The sequence below is a fragment of the Bison bison genome, unplaced genomic scaffold, assembly GCF_000754665.1.
Source record: "Bison bison bison isolate TAMUID 2011002044 unplaced genomic scaffold, Bison_UMD1.0 scf7180017864456, whole genome shotgun sequence".
Taxonomy (NCBI): domain Eukaryota; kingdom Metazoa; phylum Chordata; class Mammalia; order Artiodactyla; family Bovidae; genus Bison; species Bison bison.
The window spans coordinates 26,807,488-26,828,065 of record NW_011495018.1 but is presented as its reverse complement, the minus strand read 5'-3'; the positions used below and the strand labels follow the sequence as shown (position 1 = coordinate 26,828,065).

The window sequence follows — 20,578 nt, the reverse complement described above, 5'->3', positions numbered from 1 at the left end:
TGGGGAAGCATTCAAGACAAGGGGGCTTTCTACGCTTTCTAGAGGAAATGGGGGTTGGGGGGAGGACACAAAGCTGGCCTTATACAGAGACAGCCGCATTCTGCCAACACAGTAGGATTTGAGGTGGGCCTAGAAGACCTCTATTCCTCTAAAATGTTTTTTCCCTTTGCATGATATTTCACCGTTAGGCACTTGTTCTTTTGGTCTTAATGGCTATTAGATGACAAAATGTTGAGACTGTGTGTGAGAAAACCTAGACAGTATCAAGTCCAGTAATTTCACAGGTGGAGAAATTCGGGCTTACAGAGGGGCTACGACCTGTCCTCGTGGCGGGGGGGGGGGATCTGAATGAATAAGACGTGGTTTCTGCTCTTCAAAAACTTCAGTTTTCAAAATCCCCATGACCAAGGAAGAAGGAACTGAAGTTCAGAGGTATTTTCCGACTTGCCCTAAGTCACACACTGCTGGGACTAAAGCCAGGTCTGATTCCTTTCTGAATAAAGGGACATCCATTACCATACACAGGAAACCATCTCAATGTTGGAAGAGCCGTTAGGCACAGCACAAGAAACTGTGGACAGCAAAGCAGGCTCAGAATTTCTCTCTAACCCAGTTTTATGAATGAACAAGTCAAACCAAGTGACATTTCCTAAGGTTCTATTTGGTGCTCCAAATGAAAACTTCCTGGTTTCAGGGTTACATAGAAAAATAAAGATAAAGTGGGATTTCTTTCTTATTTTTAGTCCCCTGTTGAACCATGGTTTGGAAAATAGTTATCTGTGACGATTGTCACTACATGGTTCCTTTATACATTGATGTTTACAAAGCCAGCTGGCAGAAGTCATTCCTTCTGGGTACTATGCATGCAATTCCAGCATCGAACACTAGGTGGCTTGTTGAAGTTGGGTAGGTTAAGTGAAAAGGGACAAAGTGTTATCTAGAGAAGACCTTTACTGTCGGAACACTTTATCAAAAGGACAACACTGATCAACCTCTAACTGACATAATTTAAAAAGCCCATAATATGAAACTTGAAACAAAATCTAAAGAAATGCAAACACTCTGGTGTGGGTGGCATACCTTTTCTAGCCAATGAGCCTTCATCTGCAAAGTGTGGTTGTTGTCATTGAAAGAGATGAATATAAGCACATGAAACCCTTTGCACAGTCTGACAAAAATATGTACTTAATAAAGAGTAGCTATAATCCTTAAATAGAAATCTCTCAGCTACAACTGTTAATTTTGTTAAAAGTTCTAAGCCTACACATATTTCCTCAGAAAGCTGTCTGCAACTTTTCTCCTGTAGCCAATTAGTATCCCTGGGCTACTGGGCTCACATGTGAACTCCTTCTGCAACATGCCTTACTATTTAGAGAGAAGAGCTCTGCCCACTACAGAGATCTTACTTAAGCCATCTTCATCAATTACCAACTATTAAAGTTGTAAATTCATCTTTCAGATCAGAAACAAGAAGCTGAGAGTAAAAAAAACTTGCCATTCAGAGAAGGCACCAAATTACCAGTCACTCTTCTGGCTTGTTTTGAAATTTAGGTCTGCAATAAATGCTTTATAAAGAAGAGCATAAGATACTCCTTTAGAATCTCAGTTTATTGTATTTTATTATTTTTTTTTGTCTTTACCTTTTTGCTGGAGACTCCTTAAAAGAGACTCAAGCCTTTTCCCCTCCTAACAGTATAACACGACAGTACATGTAGACTCTAGATACCATGTTATCATCAAAACCACCAGTGAACGGTTCCTAGGCTAGTCTCTCCCATCTCCCATCTCCAGAGAGACTTTTGAAACAAAAACCTTAGCAATCACCTTGGCCACAAAGTTCACCCCATCTTTGAAGGGAGGGGAGAGTGTTCCGACTTACTGACGACGAAGTGTGGCTGGGGCTTGAGCACCCTTCTGGTTAGGCTGGTGATGGGTGGGGAAGAGGGCTGTGCCGTGACATACACCCCCAACCAACAGGGACCCAGAAAACAGGCAGGCAATTCAGGTATGTATAGGGATTTGAGATCGATGAACCAGCCCTCACAGGTGTGATGCCTTGTCTCTCATGCACCTCTACTTTAGATCAGAAATTGACTTACCAACACAGGGCCAGTGGTTTATATTATGTGAATGGCCTGAATGTAACCAAACACCCAGGAAGTGCTGAAGACAATCAGCCAGTCTAAGGAAGGGCTCCACTGGACCTTAAAACAGTGCTTCTCCAGCTTTCCTACACATACAAATACCCTGTGCATCTCATTAGAATGCAGACTGTAACTTCGTGGGTCTGGCATGGAGCCAAGACTCTGCATATCTAATGAGCTCTCCGATGAAGCCTCGCTGCTGATCTGCCAGCTACATTTTGAACAGCAAACCTTGAAATGCACAGACCGCCTGTAAGACCTCACTCTTGGAAAGGAGCTGAGAGAGACAGCTCAGCCTTTTGTGTTGAGCCCCCCGAACTAGGACTCACCAAGTCACCATCAAGTATTGAGTGCTGGCTGTGTGCTTCATGGATAACATTTCATCTGATACTCTCAACAGCCCTGGGGGATTTTAACAGATGAAGGTCACCAGGGAGGTGCAGAGATGCAGCATAAGGCTAGCCCTGGATCACAGGCTAGGCTGTGGAGAGGTTGAAGTGAGGCCTCCAGTGCTGACTGACATGCAACACGCACCAGCTCCGTCATGGAAAAAGCACAGTTTTGGACAACAAGCACCCAGGTGTGAACCCAGAGGCGTTTGAGCCCAAAGCTGGTGTTTGGAACCACCACGCTCTGGGGCTGGCAGAGCTGAGGAGTCACACAGTATATCCTTTAGCAATGCAGCTTTGGAAATTCTCCCTGAGATCTGCCCCTTCGTCCTCATTAAGGGGAAATCCAGCCCCTGGGCTCCAGCCTGGGGAGAAATAGAAGCGTGGCCCTTCTCCCTCCCTCCCTTCCCCTGAAGTGTAGACAGAGGCTAGTGCTGCCAGCCCCGTGCCCACCCCTTGCAGTGCCCTCGCTTCCTCCTAAGCTTTCTGAAGGTGCATTCAAGTGAACAGACTCCACCTTCAGGCCATGCCAGTCCCTCAGGCCCACTGTGGTCTGGAGGCTGGGCTGTCTGGCATCCTGGGGCCTCCACGGTGGACACCAGTCCTTGCAGCCTTGGAGGTGAAGGGGGAGGGGTGCTCTCAGGGCCCACAGCTCGGAGCCAGGCGGCCCCTGGATGAATGGGGCATCAGTTCCTATGGGCCTGGGGCGTCTCCAAGAGCTAGCTCAGTTCTCACCAGGGAAGAGCTCTGGCTCAGGGTTCTGTCCTTGGGCTGGGTCCAGTTGGGGTGACCTTGAGCAAGCAGTGGAGGGGTTAGCCCAGGGACACCATGGAGATCTGCCACCAGCACCCTTACCTCCTAAGAAGGGGGGCCCTGAGCTCCCTCTCAATGGGCCTCAGTGTTCTTCCTGCACCATCACTACCCCGCCACCCCTCCTAACCCCTGGGCCCAGAAGCCAGAGCGCCTAATGCCTGGAGGCTCCTGGGGAGAGAGGCTGGTGGTGGGACTCCCCAGCACAAAGCATCTTTCATACGTGCCAGAGGCTTCAGCTAGCTCAGAGAGTGGGGGAAGCTTCCTTTCACCCCAGGGTGAAGTCCAAGGCCCACGGTGGGGAAAGGTCCTGGGAAAACTGGGTCTGCATCTCGGGCTGGGCTGCCCCCAATACAACCTGCATGTCATCAGCCGTTCTCAATCCCTCCCTTACCCCCAGCTCTAGTCCATCAGCGAGGCCTCCTGGCTGTTGCTCTGAAATACACCTCAGGCCTTCTTCCCTCCACGCCATTGCCCAGCCCGGGGCCAAGCCAGCCTCCTCTCTTGCTGGCCCCATCCAGCCTCCATGGGTCTCCCCACCCCACGCTCGCTCCTTTTCCCTTCTAGTCTATCCCAGATGCTCAGCTGAGAATCCTTTCAAAACAAAAATCAGATTATGGGTCCTCAGCCTAAGAACTTCAGAGATCTCTCACCACACTGAGGACAAATCCTCACCCCTCAGTCTGGCCCAGCACCGTGGCACAGCCTGGCTGGGTGTGGCAGCCACGCTGAAAGCCCACTGACCAGGCTTCTCATGGTGCCCCTCCCCCACCCATCCAGGGGCCCAGCACCTGCTTTCTTCTCCGACTTCAGCTGCCCTCTTGCTATGTCACCTGTATCACACCTGAGCTCAGGTAACTGACCTGGCATTTCCTGATAGTGTGTATTTCCTGATAGTGCCACTCCCAGGGCACACCTGAATGCCCTCTAAGCAGGAGTGAAAGGATGTGACCCTCGAAAAAGGATGTTTGGGCATGGGGTAAGCACACCATTTATTTCTAGAGAGGAGGAGGTGGGGACATCAGGAATGTCACGGAGACTGGAAGTCACATCTCTCTGGTGACTTTGCCAACATGCAAGATGACCCCGGTTGCTCTACCAAACTTCTAGTTTTCTGTGTGCAATGTGCCACAGTGATGAGCAAGAGTTACACTAGAATCCAGGACTCTGGCTCCTGCCCAGGGCACATTTCCCTGCACATTGCATTAGGCAAGCTGACTGAGACCATGTGAAGAATGCATTTCTGCTTAGATCAGAGGCTTCTTGTGGAAGATACCCCAGGACACACTCCATTGGGGGCTGAGGGTTTGGGGTGGACGTTCAAGAGGCTGATTCTCTTCTAGAATTATCTCTGGACAAGAAGATACATGGCACATGGTAACAAAGTGCCCTGACTCCTGCCTTGGTCTGGAAATGAGGGAATGGCATGGGGGAAGGACGAGGGGGCCTGAGCCACACTGACATTTAAAAGTAAAAGGGGCCCTTGAGTGACTGCCTTCCCCAAAGCTCATTACCTCCAGGGAGACCTGGCTGCCGCGAAGCTCGAGACCCTGCTCTGTTATCACAGCGTCAGGTCCAGAGATGCTCAGTCTCCTTCCACCTTTCTGCCCAGATCAACCGTCTGGATCTTCAGCTCTTCAGAAAGGAGCTCTCTGCAGCTTTGCAAGTGACCACAGGGAGGGCGGGAGCAGCAGGAAGCGCAGCTGGGGCTGCTCTGTGGCGCTGACTCAGCACACAGAGGGTGGGCAGAGGGTGGCGCACAGGAAACCCACGTGTCCTGCAGCCGAGCTGCCCGAAGGAGAGGCAGGCTGGGAGCCCTGGAGTCTCTCCCTCGGCAGTTCACACCATGAGTTCTAGGTACCACATGCTTGCACCACTGTCCCAAACCGTGATTAACCCATTTGACAGATGAGGAAACCGATCTGGGAGGCCTGTGACTGGGCCACGTGGCAGACCTTCCATGCTGACACACGCATGTGGAGCCCTCTCATTCCTGAGCAGCTCTGCCACGGAGACACGCTGTGGAATCCTTGGTTCCACAACTCCTGTCTGCCTGGTTCACTGTGGCCATTCCACCCTGACACTTGCCACCTGCTTTACACACTTCCTGCTGTTCTTAAACATCCACACTCAGTCACACTTAGCCTGCTGGCCCCTCAGCCTGGCACCCGGGGCCCTGATCTGCCCACGTCTGGCTCAGTTCAGGTGTCACCTCTGTAAAGCAGCCTTTTTGGATCACGTAAGCTCAGGTGCAGGGCTTCCCCTGTGGCTCAGCGGTAGAGAATCCCTGCAATGCAGGAGACACAGGAGGCAGGGGTTTGATTCCTGGGTCGGGAAGATCCCCTGGAGGAGAGCATGGCAATGCACTTCAGTATTCTTGCCTGGAGAATCCCATTGTCAGAGGATCCTGGAGTTTATAGAGTCACAAAGAGTAGGACGTGACCAAAGTGACCGAGCATGCGTACACATATGGAGCCCCAGTGGCATGACCTGGCTGCTCTTCTTTCCGGCTCTTATCACTATTGGAAACTGCTCGCTGGTTTGCTTCCAGACTCCCCCTCTGGAAGGACAGCTTCCTGAGAACAGTGGCCCAGTCTACCTTGCTCTTGGCTACGTCACCAGTGCCTACAGCTGAGCCTGGCACGTAGTAGGTGCTCAACTAATACCTGTGGCAGAAACAAACTCGGAACACTCTTCCACGTAGCGTTCAGAATCAGATGCCAAGAACAGGCCCGGGAACCACCCGCCCCAGATTACAGAGTGACAGGATGATTTTGAGGGGTGGGGGCAGTAATTACAGCAAGAGAAGACCCAGCACTTCCAGAGGAAATAGAGGAAAGTTGCTTTTAAAACAGCACACGGTGCTGTTCAGGCCTATAATCTTGTTGATCTTTTGGAAACCCTGGCATTACCAGCAGACCCTACTTTCCCTTCTGCATCACATAGAACCTTTGCCTTTTCCTGCCATCCCAGGTCATTGGTGGGGCTCAGAAACCTCTCAGGCCATCTCCCCTGGGGGCTGCAGCACCTGCCAGCATCTCTGAGCTGCTGATTTCTCCGCAGCCCTCCAGGCCCTTTGGGGAGGGTTTTTTCAGGCCTGCTGGGGATCAGCAGAACCACCGACAGCCCAGGGAGAGAGCTGACTCTTCCCCAAGCCACAGACCAACTCTAGCTAAACACATCCCTCCCCCTTGCTTCCTTCTGAGCTGGAACAAACACCGGATCTCCTGCACAGGGCTCTCGGGGGGCAGGGAGAGGAAGGACTCAGAGCCCGTGCTTGCAATTCCCCCAGCACCTACCCTGCACTGGGGCCCCAGACTGCCTCTTCACTAAGGGGCAACATGTAAACTGGCGAGTGGGTACCAAAGGACGAAGCATGCTTGCTTTCTAAAAATACACTCCTCTAAGTTCGTGAGGTCATGAGGCTGTGGGCAGCCTGGCAGCACCTCTCTGATTAAGGTGATAGGCTCACTTTTCTTCCTAAGCTATCTAGCTTCTCCACGCCTCGCCAACCTGGGAGTATGTACACTGGTGGGTGGGACTGACTCTGATATGAAGGTGAAGGGGCTTTCTGGAAGTTCAGAGGCCAGCACCAGCCGTACAGAGACACAGATGGCTTGCAAGTGGGAGGAGACCTTGCACAGACTTTGCCAAGCGAGTTGACCTCTTTCTGCTCTGCTGCCTGGCTTCTGAAGCCCCTTGGTCCCTGGTCACAATGGTTTGCTTTTTACATCAGCAGCTACACATTCTATTTCACTCTGTAATGACCATTTCCTCCCCGAGAGCCTCCTTGGGCTGGCAAACTCAAGATATACAGGAAATCTATTCCAATCCCAGAATGGGCAACAGGAGATGGATTTTCCACAATAGTCTTTTAAAACAAGGCAGAGAGTTCCATGTAAACAGTAGGCTGCCCTGAGAGGCTGCTGACCCCATCGTGCTTGGCCCAGTATCCTAAAGAACTTCACTTCTGTCCACTCCTCCCCAAAGCAGGAGACCTCAGAGAGATGTACTTGTGAGACAATTTTCTTTGGTTCTCTTGCATTTCTGTGTCTTGTCAACAAAGCACTGCCCGCCTTTTGTTCTGGATTATCTTTTCAAAGGTGCTTGTAGAGCAAACAGTTTTAAAAGACAGAGGCAGTGTCTTGCTCTGGAGCAATCAGCAGGTTTGCACAGAGCCTTGGGAGACTGGGACAGTCTCTTTTCAGAGCCAAAGGAGTAGGTTTGCTTACTGCCCCTTATAAAAGATGTGGGCTCCTTAAGATCTGGTTCCTCTCCTATAACGTAATGCATTGCACGTGCAGGCATTGTTCTGGGCCCATGGGGCCATGCCCTACGGGACTTGGAGGCAATGGGAACTGATGCCAATGTGCTGTTGCTCATGCTGCTTGCAATGCCATCATGAAGCCTCCTGTCTCTGACCCAGGAGTCTCGTCTTTTCTGCTGGCATCCAGGAGTCTGGGGTAAGCTAATGTAATTGGCTTGAAAATACGGTAAAATCCCATATCTTACTCTAAAATCTCAAATCTGGTGGACTAGTGTTGCTCATACTGAGGTCAACACTGTTGACCAATCTCTGAGTTTCAGGTCTGTTTCCTGCTTCCAGCAAACTCAGAAGTCCCAAATTATAAAAATATACATAAACCCAGAAAAGAATTACTTTAATAAAAAGTACGCTCTACTTTGCAAAAGGGTTTATTATGTGTCTCTTTTACAAAAATAGCATTTAGGATACCTAAAAGATGATGTGATTTGTCCCAAAGAGAAAAATTTACACAGAAGTTTTTAGGAATAAGCATTAAGATAAAACAAGGTTCACTCCTGCTTTCTGTTAGAGGTACGAATGCCAATGGGTCAGGATTGGGAGAGGAACTTCTCAGGGACAATTGTCAAACCACCGTCTCCTTCCTAAGGATCAGCTGGCATGCTTGCTTACTAGTCCTCTCTACCTCAGTATACTAAAAGTCAATTTCTGGAGTCTGTAATTGTAGATAACTGAGTCATCAATTTCCTGGGTTTGATAATGTACTGTTGTTAAATAAGATATTACTACTGGGGAAGCTGGGCAGTGGGTACACAGCTCAGTGGCTATGTGATGACGGAAAGTGATGTGACCTGTCCATAAATTGGGACTAATGCCACCTAGCCTGTGGTTTGGTCATGGAATTGGAGGGGAGGCATATAGAGTACCTAGGAGTTTTACAGGGTTTCCCAGGTGGTGCTAGCGGTAAAGAACCCACCTGCCAAAGCAGGAGACATAAGAGACGTGGGTTCAATCCCTGCGTCAGGAAGATCCCCTGGAGGAGGGGATGGCAACCCACTCCAGTATTCTTGCCTGGACAATCCCATGGACAGAGGAGCCTGGCAGGGTATGATCCATGGGGTCACAAGAGTCGGACACAACTTAGTGACTAAACCACCAAAGGTCTATGAGCCTCCAGACAGGAGCCTGCAGCCAGAGCACAGCAGCTGGCCTAATGCTCCAAAGACACCCCCAGAGCCCCTGCCTGGGCAGCAGAGAAGCACATCACGTCCCAGTCACTTCTAAAGCTAAAATTAAGGCACCTCTGGAGACCACAGGGGCGCCCTGCTTCCTGCCCTTGGATTCCCCTTGTTCTGAAATTCCAGGCAAGGCAAAGTGCTGGCGGAGCTGTTCCTGAACCTGGCTGCTGCCCTCCCGGCTGCCTGCCGGAGCATCCGCTGCTGGATTACCTCAGCGTCAGTGGGCACCGAGGTTCTGCTGAGTCACTGCCGCCAGGGCTCAGCCCTGGGGAATCAGCAGGTGACTGCAGACGCCCTCTCCAGAGGCAGGGAGGTGGGAACAGGGTCTCCAGCTGGTGTCAGGTAATACAGTCTACCTGTAGGCATCCTGTTCGGGGCCCCTTACCAGCTGATGCTCCCACCCTGCGCTCTGTGGGTGTTGGCTGCTAAGGGCTCACAGCTCCCCTTCTGTAGGGACACACCCTCAGCCCTCAAGAGCACCTGTCCACATTTCACACTGCTGAGAGAGGGGGCAGCTCATGATAATAGTGGCTGATATACTTCCCTAAGATGGGACAACTCTGTGGTGCCGTCCACCCTCCAGAGCTCCTCACAGGATCAGGCTGAGGCCAGACTTAGCTGACCCCGCACCTCGGCCCCTTGTCCTCCCCTGTCCTGTGCTGCTCCCCTCACTGACCTGGGACGTTTACCTGAGGGCAGTCCTCGGAAGTCATCTTGCCTAAGAACCCTCGTCTCAGGCTCTGCTTCCCAGAACCTGACCTAAGGCAGGCAACATTCATCACTGCCCTTCTCTGAAACCCTCATATCTGGGGGAGCTCCTTGGATTCAGGGTTGTGGGGTGGCTTGGGAACCCCCAGGCCCACTCCAACCCTTACTTGCTTGGTTCTGCTTCTCTTGGCTTTTTTTTTTTCCCTTCAATCTTTTTCCTTCCTCTTCAAGCTAAGAACTGAGTCAAGTATGAGAGGGTTAAGGTAGCTCCTAGTGAGTGAGGGAAAAGCCAGTAACAGGGCCTGGGGATCTGAGGGTGGGACTCCAAATGTCCATTCTAAAGTTCTGGAGAGCAAGTGAGCAAAAGGGAAGATATGGAGAGAGAGCTCCGCTGAAGGAAGGGGAGAAATGCAGAAACACACAAGAAAAGGAAACTTCCTTCTGGATGGAGGGATGGGGTAGGCATGAGGGGCCAGTCAACCTCACTCCTCTAGACAATAACACACACAATGCACAGTATCCTCTCTTGGGGGCTGGCCAAGTCCAGTGCCTTCTCCCAGGAGTTGGATATTTTGGGTGGGGGGCGGGTAGGAGGGAGGGGCAGTCTTTTAAATTAATAGCTGCCATTTGTTGAGCATTTACTATGGGACAGGCACTGTGCAAAGTATTTCACATGAATTCTTTTGATCTTCACCCCAATCCTAGAAGAGGAACCTGAAGTTCAGAGAGGTCTCTATCCTGCAGCAGGAGGTTTTTGATGCCTTGGGCTCACAATGAGCTCTTTTTCGGTCAAAATTGGAATTTCAGGGAATTCCCTGGCAGTCCAGTGGTTAAGACTTGGCACTTTCACTGTCAGGGCCTGGGTTTGATCCCTGGTCAGGGAACTAAGATTCTGCAAGCCGAGTGGCAGGACCAAAAAAAAAAAAAAAAGGAATTTCACAGGGATAGGAAGGGTCACATTCTGCCTTCAGTGCGTCTATGATTAAGGAGTAGACCTTCCCTCTCTCTTAGCTTGAGGGTTCCTTTAGATGAAGGAAACAAATCCAGATCTCCCTGGATTCACCCAGCCACCCCAGTCCCTGGCCCTGGGGACTTATTCCTGGGCCCCGCACAGGCTGAGCCCCTCATAAACATCCAGTGAGTAAATAACAGTGACGTGCTTTCTCCTTGGATCACTGGTCACAAGTAGGGGAGAAACTGGTTCTTCTTGATAAACAGGCAGCCTTCATACCCCGAAGCTGGGTCCACTCAGCAACAGGGCCCGGCACTGGCTTCCTAGGCTCTTGGACACTAGCTGGGCTCCCAGGTCCTTGGTGGGTGGAGAATCTGACTGTATGGGAGCAACATCTAAGGTCACTACAAACCTGGGTGTTGGATGTCCCAATTCCCTCGAGGCTCAGCGGAAAGCCAGGCAGGGTGCAAAAGTTAACTCCTGGGCTGGGGAATGGAGGCAGTCTCCTGCCTCCATGGCAGGGGCCCAGGGCTGAGATTCCTGACACCCTCACTGACTCGTTCTCATCTTGTCTGTTCTGTAGGGATTAGAAGTTCTTTTTTTGTAGGTAAATCAATTCTCTACAGCTTTAGCATTAGGCGGGGAGGGCAGGCAGCAATGCCTGCTTTTGTCTTTCACTGATTTTGAGGATGGGGGTACACTTCTTAGAGAAGAACCACTCTCTGGGGGAGCTGCCCCACAGTAGGTTTTCAAGTCAACAAGCAGGTACTAACCACGGGCGGGCCACGTGCCAGGGATTAATGAGACACAGATCTGCTACTTGCAATGGCCCCACTGATCCCTGTCATCCTGGGGGCTGGCCCCAGGAGGGCATGGAGGGTGAAGACCACTGGAGGGCAGCTCCCCAGGAACCAGCCCAGCCCACCAGCCTGGGGAAAGACAGGGCATCGGAGAGCCAGCAGGCAGTACCACCCACGCAGTTCAGGGCAAAGAGCCCAGTTTGGGGCAGGAAACCAAGCTCACACCTCAGCTCTGCCACTTTGATGGTCAGTTACTTAACATCTCTGAACCCCAGCATCTTCATCCCTCAAGCAGAAATCATAATGCATGCCTCTGTTTGGAGATTTGTATATGATCACAAATTTAAAAGCACTTTGTAAGCTATATATTCCTATACCAGTTGAAGACATCACAGTAATAGCAGGTTACGCCACCCTGAGAAGAGTCCCTCTCGATTACACAACATAATCAATTGCCTTGAACATGCTCCAAAACGGTGTGATGGTTAACGGCCTTTATGATCAGACAAACCTGGGTTCAAATCCTCTCTCTGTCAGCTCACAGGCTGAGTTATGTAAGCTGGCAGGACCTCGCTGGATAACCATGCCAGGAGGACTCGAACAGGGTGGGAGGGAAAGTGTGCTCGATTTAAGGTTATCTGTGATTACAACGGGAGCCAGTGGAAAGTTCAGTCTGCAGTTTTTCATCCTTTCATGGGAGAACTTGAGCTCTCTATGCTTTTTGTAAAAAGGACACCAAAGTCCCAGAGCTGAGAAGCTCCTCATAGGTTACACAGTCTGGGGCCAGCAGAGGTAGAAGAGGCCCCTGTGAAGGCAATGGCCTTCAAAATCAGGGACTTCCGATCCCCTGGGGGTTGTTAACATGCAGGTTGCTAGGCCCACCCTGAGCCAGAATTCTGGTAGAATTGCCAACCTTCTCTTGGCTTAGAGAACGCCCCTCTCCAGGGTACCCCCATCCCATCAGCAGGGACCATCCCAAGCTTACCTGGGAGGAAGGGGATGATTCTCTGCTTGGGGTCCTTCTGGCCACCTTCGATGGGAAACTTATCCAAAAGCTGCATCTGAGAAGCCAGACAGAGGGATAGGATTCAGAAGACTGGGACTACTCCGCTTCCCCTACTCCGCTCCACTGCTCCCGGCCCCACCGCCCTCACACGGATGAGCGACGCCTCAAATCCCTCATTTCACAGACGATTAACAAACCACATGGGGCATGAGTGCGCACAGGCAGAGCTTTCTGTGCATCAAAGGGGGTGCCTGAACCGTCTCAAGGAGGCCTGAGGGTGCAGGAGGGGAGGTATCCGGAGACGCCCGGGAGGAAGGCCGGTGTAGGGGCCAGCAAGATTTCAGGCCAGGCTGCAGGTGGGATTTCCAGAGGCTTCTGTGGACCCAGTTTTTTTCACACGTCATATGCTGGGTGAGCTCTTTAGTCATTCAACCCATCCCCCCCAACCCTGGGCCAGGATGCAGAAGGCCCCACCTGATACATCAGACAGACCACCCACCTTCCAGAACCACTCTGCAGAAACAGACCCAGATGTTATTTTAATTGCAAAACCAAGTCTAGCCCCTTGCCCCCTCTTCCGTCTCCTACCTTCCCACCCTGAGGTCGCTGCTGTTTTTCCAGGGACAGACCCATTGGAAGAGCTTCCAGGGTTCTGGAAGAACAGCTGTTTTTTCTTCCGCTATGCTGGGCTGAAATTCTGTATAAACTGGAAAAACACACAGGAGACGGGATGGACGAAGCCACGGCCCCTGTGTGTGTGCGTGTGTGTGTGTGTGGTTAGCCTCCCTTCCAAGGCAAGGGAGGGTGGGAGGTGGAGCGGAGTGGAGAGCCGGACCCAACCCACTGCCCCAGCTGCATGACCCTGGGCCAGGCTGCAAGCTTTTGCCTCATCGGTAAAATGAGGAAGATCCCTCACATGATGAATGAAAGTTCATCCCTTCTTTCTAATATCAATTAATATTTATTGAGCGTCTCCTTAGAGCACTGGGCACTTAGAAAAATCGGCAGTAAAGAAAAGAGATGAAGTTCCTGCCCTCAGGGAGTTTACATTCTAGTTGGTGAGACCACACAGTAACCAAATAAGTGCTATGCTGTGGGGATACGTGCTATAAAGAAAAATGAAGTAGGATAAAGTGGTGGGGCAGAACAGGAAGAAACAGTGATTTTATATAGCGTGGTGAGGGAATCCTCACAAATCAGATGGCAATTTGGCAGAGACCTGATGGAGAGGAAGCGAGCCACAGTGGAGGGGGAGAATAGTCCAGGCAAGGGAAGAGCCAGTGGAGTGGAGGCTGGAGAGGAGTGTGCAGGGCTGGAGGTACAGGTAATGGGATCCAGGCAGAGGCGGATCATGCAGAGGACGGCTGGAGCTACAGGGAAGTGAAGGGGCCACACTGGGGAAACAGGAGATCACTTAGGAGTCAACTGGGACCAAAGTGCTGCCTTGGAGGTGGTGACATGTGGTCCTACGCTAGATTTGACGTGTGCGTGGTATGTGTGCATGCGTGTATGTGTGTGCACACATGCCCGTGTGTGCATATTCCCATCTAGCCACCTGCCTGCCCAGTTCTAACGCATGATTTTAGGATCCTCTCTTGCACAGCCATAATCCAACACACACAGGCTATTTAGAGCCCACATGTGAAGGGTGGGTCGTTGTTGGATTCCATTCAAAACAACACAACTATTGCACCGTTATTAACTTTCACTTCCCTGAACACAGACTAAAATTTAACAAAAGCTGGCTCATGGGTTTTCAAACCCCAATGTTGTAAGTCCACCTCTCTACCATTTAATAATTGCCTGCTACGTGCAAATACAGACAACAGACCTAACACTATAAACTTGTACTTAGGATTTTTTAAATTAATAGATTTTCAAATAAATTCTACATGGAGTACAACTTTTACTTTTTTCTCTCCCCATCCCCTCAGCCATCTTCTACTTTGTAATTTTTTTTCTGTATTACACAAGTAATTCATATTCATTGAGGGAAAAAACTAGAAATTACAGAAGCAGTAATTGGACTGACTCATTGGAAAAGACCCTGATGCTGGGAAAGATTGAAGGCAGGAGGAGAAAAGGGATGACCGAGGATGAGATGGTTGAATGGCATCACCAACTCGATGGACGTGAGTTTGAGCAAGCTCTGGGAGTTGGTGACAGATAGGAAGCCTGGCATGCTGCAGTCCATGGGGTCACAAAGAGTCAGACATGACTGAGCGACTGAACTGAACTGAACTGACAGAAGCAGTAGATAAAAAAAGAGAGCAAGAGTCACTCACTATCCTTCCCCCTGAAAAAGCAACATTAATATTTGGGCTGTATATCCTTTCCAGATGTGCATTAGATAAAATAAGCTCATCCATGCATTATACTGTGTAATGGCATTGTCTCATGTCAGGATTATTTCCATACTAGCATTCTTCATTGTGACATAGAATTTCGATGTTTGAACGGGCCATGGTTGACTTACCTACACTCTACTGTTGGATGAGATGGTCAGATAGCATCACGGACTCAATGGACATGAACTTGAGCAAACTGCAGGAGATAGTGAAGGACAGGGAAGCCTGGTGTGCTGTAGTCCATGGGGTCGCAGAGAGTCAGACACGACTGAGCAACTACTGTTGGGTATTCACTACTTACGTGTAACACCAGAGTGAACATCCTTTCCATGTACCTATGTACACCTTAATACTTCTTCTATCCTTTGTTTCATCTCATTGAAATCTATGCAAATCTATAGGCGCCTTAAATCTCTTCTGGAAGAAGACTGAGGATAAATAGATGGATATAACTGACATGCTATAGGCCAGGCCTGGGGCCTCTGAGCAGCAGCTTCATTGGATTTCTGAGAAATGGCACAGAGAGGATGGGGAGAAAGGCAGGCCCGGCTCAGGGCCCGGTGTAGAGTAATTTGCCCTCATCAGATCACTTTTCTCCTGAAAAAGGGAGGCTTGCTATGCCTGGCAAGCCAAGAGACTTGCCCAAACTGCCCTGTCTCTTTGGGGCTCGCAGGAGTTAGGCTACAGAAACTTTAAGTTGCTTATCTGCTCTGATCTACATTTGTTCGCTGACTGCTAAATTCTTTTTCAGACCTAGGATTCTGAGATTCTCACCAACAATGCATAGGGAAGGTGGTGCCAAGAGAGATGGGCAGGGAAAGATTCATGCGTTCCTTCCTTTCCTCTCAAAACATTTGCCATGTGCCTTCTATATGCCAGCCCTCTGTGAGGTGCTAGAGATGAGTTACATCACAGTCTCTACACCAAGGAGCTCATGGTCTCGATCTAGAGCAGGGCTTCACTGCCTTCAACACACATACAGAGCACCTCTGCCAACATGTTAAAAAGCAGGTGCTGATTCAGTGGGTCCAGGCAGGGGCCCGAGATCCTCCATTTCTACGAAGCTCAGGTGAGGCCGAAACTGCTGGTCCACAGTCACATTCAGCAACAAAGCTCTAGAGCTGTCTCATGTTGCAGTCACCACCCACATGTGGCTGTTGAAATATGGCCCATCCAAATTGAGATGCCCTGTAAGTATAAAATATGTGCCAGGTTTCAAAGACTTAGTACGAAACAAAACAAGTGAAATATCTCATTAACAATGTCTGTACTGATTGTATGTTGAAATGATAATATTCTGGATATGAAAGGTTAAGTAAAAATATTCTTAAAACAATTTCACCTGTTTTATGCTTTTACATAGCTACTAGAAGAATTTAAATTCTACATGTGGTTGATATTATATTTGGATATTATATTGATATTACATTATATACTATAGACAGGCTGCTGTAGAGCAAGATGGTTCTCAAAGCATAGCTTAAGGTCTGTTCAAACCCGACGCCCTGGTGGAGGGAGGTGTCTATTAAAAATGCAGTTTCCTGGGCTCTGCCCAGAGGTCTGTGAAGCTTTGTCCTGGTGCTAGAGACAGACAAGCAAGTTCTGGAGTGACGGGGAATGGTGAGGATGTATGAACAGCATCCTGTGGGACCTGAAGGGAGAGGTCAGGGAAGACTTCCTGTAGGAGGTGAGGCCAGCTCTGTCTTGGCAGAGTGATGGTCACGTTCCCTGTACCTTCCTTGCCAAGAGCAGCCTGACCTCTCCCCCTGGGTTCATGTGCCTCCTAGAAGGCAGGGGTCATCTGATAGCCTCGCAGATTTGAATTTTCCCTCAGAAGGCCGCTTGAGGATGCTAGGCAGCCGACCTCTCTCCCACCTCCTCCTTCTGTTACAGCTTTTCCGCTTCCCCCAACTCTGTCTTAATCTGGGTCCCTCTGAGGCCAAGACAAGCCCATATAATTAAAGTACTGGGTCAGTGGGCCCTCCCCAGAGCTGTAAGCACCCAGCTGACCGGCCGCTCTCAGGTGCGGATCCCAGCTACACCTGTCATCTGATCACACCACCACTGCTCAGCCTCGGCATCTGTCCTCCTGGTCTCCTCCAGGGCTTACTGGCCACAGGAAGGCGACGCACTGCTAACCAGATGCTTGTGACATTTCCTCTGCCTACAGGTCACTTTTCAAAGAAAGCAAATCCCCTGGCTCAGACTCCAGAGTAAACCAAATACAGGCAGCCAGCTGAGTTTACTCAGTATGGGGGGCTTGCAAGACCTCACCGGGCAGTGGCGTGGCCCGTGCACAGCACATTAAGGCTGGGGATGAACATCTGCCATCATGTGTAATACACAAGGTGAATGTCTGGGCCAGGTGGGCTGCAAAGTGGGTTCGATAACCTGTTGTTGTTTAGTCGCTAAACTCTTTTGCGACCCCTGGACTTAGCCCTCCAGGCTCCTCTGCCTGGGGGATTTCCCAGGCAAGAATACTGGAGAGGGTTGCCATTTCCTTCTCCAGGGAATCTTCCCACCTAGAGATTGAACCCATATCTGCTTTGCAGGAGGATTCTTTACCGCTGAGCTACCAGGGAAGCGGAGTTGTATAACCTGGTGGGTGTCTAATTTGCAGGACGGGGGTCTGATAGAGAAAAGTCACATGAAAGGAAGGCTGAGGGGGCGCTGTCTGATGAAGAAGCTGCCCAGACCTTCCCTGGGGAGGAAGCCTGGGCGTGTGGGCCATGAGGAAGGAAGCTCCGCCCCTCAGAGAATACTGCTGCGGCCACCTTTTTGGGCAGGAAGTGGATTCTCCTGTCACTCCAGCAAGGGCCTGACTTGGGCTGGAGGAAAAGCAGGGCCCGTTGCCAGGGTCCCTCTCAGAGCAAGAGTGTTTGGCTGAGGAAGCCCTGAGCAACCACATCAGAGCTCTGCAGCGTGTGGAGGACGCCAGGCTGTTTATCTAAGGGGTGGATAGTGCGAGAGATACGGGACAGCTCGGCTCCAAGAGCCAGCCCCGGCCAGAGAAAGCTGATTCGGCCAGAGAAAGCTGATTCGGCAGCTCTCCCTGGGCAGGGCTGAGCAGCAATAAACACTGGGGAGGGAGAGGGGTGGGCCCCAGACCCAGCTGGGGCACATCTGTAACCCAAGAGTTCGGCTCCTCGCCCTTCCGAGTGGGTGGAGTTCCCAGCGACTCCGGCTCTGAGGCCCCAATGCTTATGACCATTTCCAGCTCAGGAACAAAGGGAACATTCGTTACTACAAGAGGCTGTTCCCTGATCTAGAGATCCCACTTATAAAGAGGCAAAGTCACCTCATCTCCCTGGGGATTCAGAGATCATGGCTTGTCTGTTCACCAGGCCCTGTGTTAGACGCAGGACCACAGGAAGAATCACAGAAACAGACAGGGACGATAGCGATGCATCACGTGACTTTTCTTAAAGTTCTCATCCTTCGTGGTCTGAAATGTATGTCCCCATCCCTTCCTTCTTTGATGAAAGTATCAGGAAATATCTACACTGGGAAGCCCCTGACCATCCAGCCTAAGGTCACCCCTCCTCTCTGTGAATTCCAACAGTCCCTATTTCAGCACTTCATATAGTTTTTTGAGACGTTTTGGTACAAGTTCATCTCATTGCCCTCAAGAGGAGGGATCCTTCCTCTTGAATAGTCTTGGTGCCTTCGCAGAAAACCAGTTCAAGATAGATGTATGGGTTTATTCCGGGACTCTCAATTCTATCCCTTTGATCTATATATCTAGCCTATGTCTGTGCCACTCCATCTTGATAACTGTAGCTTTATAGAAGTTTTCTTTTTTAATAGACTTTTAAAGAGAAGTTTTAGGTTCAAAGCAAAATGAAGCAGGAAGTACAGAGAATTCTCATGGACTTCCTCACCAAGCACATTCCCAGTCTCCCCCATCAAAATCCCAGACCAGAGCAGCACATTAATTGCACTTGATGAACCTACAGTGACAAAGAACTATCATCCAAAGTCCATAGTTCACACTATGGTTTGTTTTTGATATTGTACATTTGATAGGTTTGGACAAATGTATCACGTGTGTCCACCATGACAGAATCATATAGAGTAGCTTCACAGTCCTGAGAAACCTCTGTGCTCCACCGACTCATCCCCTTTCCACTAATTCCAGCAACCACTGGAATTTACCATCTCCATAGTTTTGCCTTTACTACAAGATCACAGAGTTGGAATCATACACGATGTAGTCTTTTCAAAATAGATTCTTTAATTTTTAAAATGTACAATATGCATTTAAGTTTCCTCCATGTCTTCTCATGGCTTGATAGTTCATTTCTTGTTAACACTGACTAGTAAGATTCCATCATGTGGATGTACTACAGCTTATTTACCTGTTCACCTACTGAAGGACATCTCGGTTGTGTCTAAGTTTTGGCAATTATGAATGATGCTGCTGTAAACATCCATGTGCAGGTTTTTGTGTGGACATAGTTTTGAGCTCATTTGGAGGATGACTGCCGAACTGCATGGTAAGAGTACGTTTAGTTTTGTATAAAAACTATCTTCCAAAGTGGCTGCAGCATTTTGCGTTGTGACCAGCAATGAATGCAAGCTCCTGTTGCTCTACATCCTTGCCAACATTTGGTATGGTCAGTGCCTTGGCTTCTCACTATTCTGATACAGGTGTGTCATGATAGGATTTTGTAGATTTAATTTGCAATTTCCTAATGACAGACAATGTTGAGCACTGCTTCATATGTTTATCTGCCATCTATATATCTTCGGTGAGGCCTCTGTTAAGATCTTTGTTTATTTATTAGTCAGGCTGCTCATTTTCTTATTGTTAAATTTTAAGAGGTCTTTATATATTTTGGATAACAGTCATCTATCTGATATGTCTTTGCAAATATATACTCCCAGTCTGTAGCTTGTCTTGTCATTCTCTTGATGTAATAAGTTTTATGTGTTTTGAAACTGTTATTAACAGTGTTTGAAATTTTCATTTTCTAATTGTTTGCTGCTAGTAGCATACATTGGAGAAAGAAATGGCAACCCACTCCAGTGTTCTTGCCTGGAGAATCCCAGGGACGGGGGAGCCTGGTGGGCTGCCGTCTATGGGGTCGCACAGAGTCCGACACGACTGAAGCGACTTAGCAGCAGTAGCAGCAGTAGTATACAGATATACAGTTGGCTTTTGCATACTGAACGTGTATCCTGCAACTTTGTTAAAATCATTTATTGATTCTAATAGGTATTTTTGTCTTTTGCAGATTTCTTAGCATTTTCTACATAGACAGTCATGTCAGGAGGAAAAAAAAAGACCATTATATATCTTTCTATTTCCAACATGTATGTCTTTTCTTATTTCACTGGCTACAAGGTCCAGGACCATGCTGAATAAAAGAAGTAAAAGAGAACATTCTTGCCTTATTCCAGTCTATTTTGGGAGGTGCCATATGGAGTGGAATGCTGGATCTTAGTTCCCTGACCAGGACTGAAGCTGTGCACCCCCTGCAGTGGAAGCATAGGGTCTCAACAGCTGGACCATTAGGGAAGTCCTGCCTTATTCCAATCTTAAGAGGAAAATACTCAGGCTTTCACCATGAAGTATGATGATACTGGCAGGTTCTCTGTAGATGCCCAGGATAAGAAAGCTTTCTTTGATTTCTAGTTTACTTAGATGTTTTTTAAAAAATCATGCTTTTACTGAATCGACTGATGCATTTTTTCTCCTATATTCTGCCAATATAGTGAAATATACTGATAGATCTTGAAATGTTGAACCAATTTGCATTTTTGAGATAAATGCTACTTGGTTATGGTATAATTATCCTTTCTATACACTGCTGGACTTGATTTACTAAATATTTTTAAGAAAAAATCTGCATCCACGTTCATGGTATTCTGATATTTTCCTTTCTTATAGTGTTCTCATCAGGTTTTGATATCAAG

General features: G+C 49.1%; 1 protein-coding gene across 1 annotated transcript in view; it reads right to left on the bottom strand.

Annotated features, from left to right (window-relative positions):
- Positions 1 to 20,578, bottom strand: part of SH3PXD2A (SH3 and PX domains 2A) — a 251,731-nt gene that overhangs the window by 142,361 nt on the left and 88,792 nt on the right. The window contains exon 3 of the mRNA XM_010859596.1: positions 12,291 to 12,366. Coding sequence (XP_010857898.1) covers positions 12,291 to 12,366 — 76 coding nt within the window. The remainder of the gene's footprint in view (positions 1 to 12,290; positions 12,367 to 20,578) is intronic.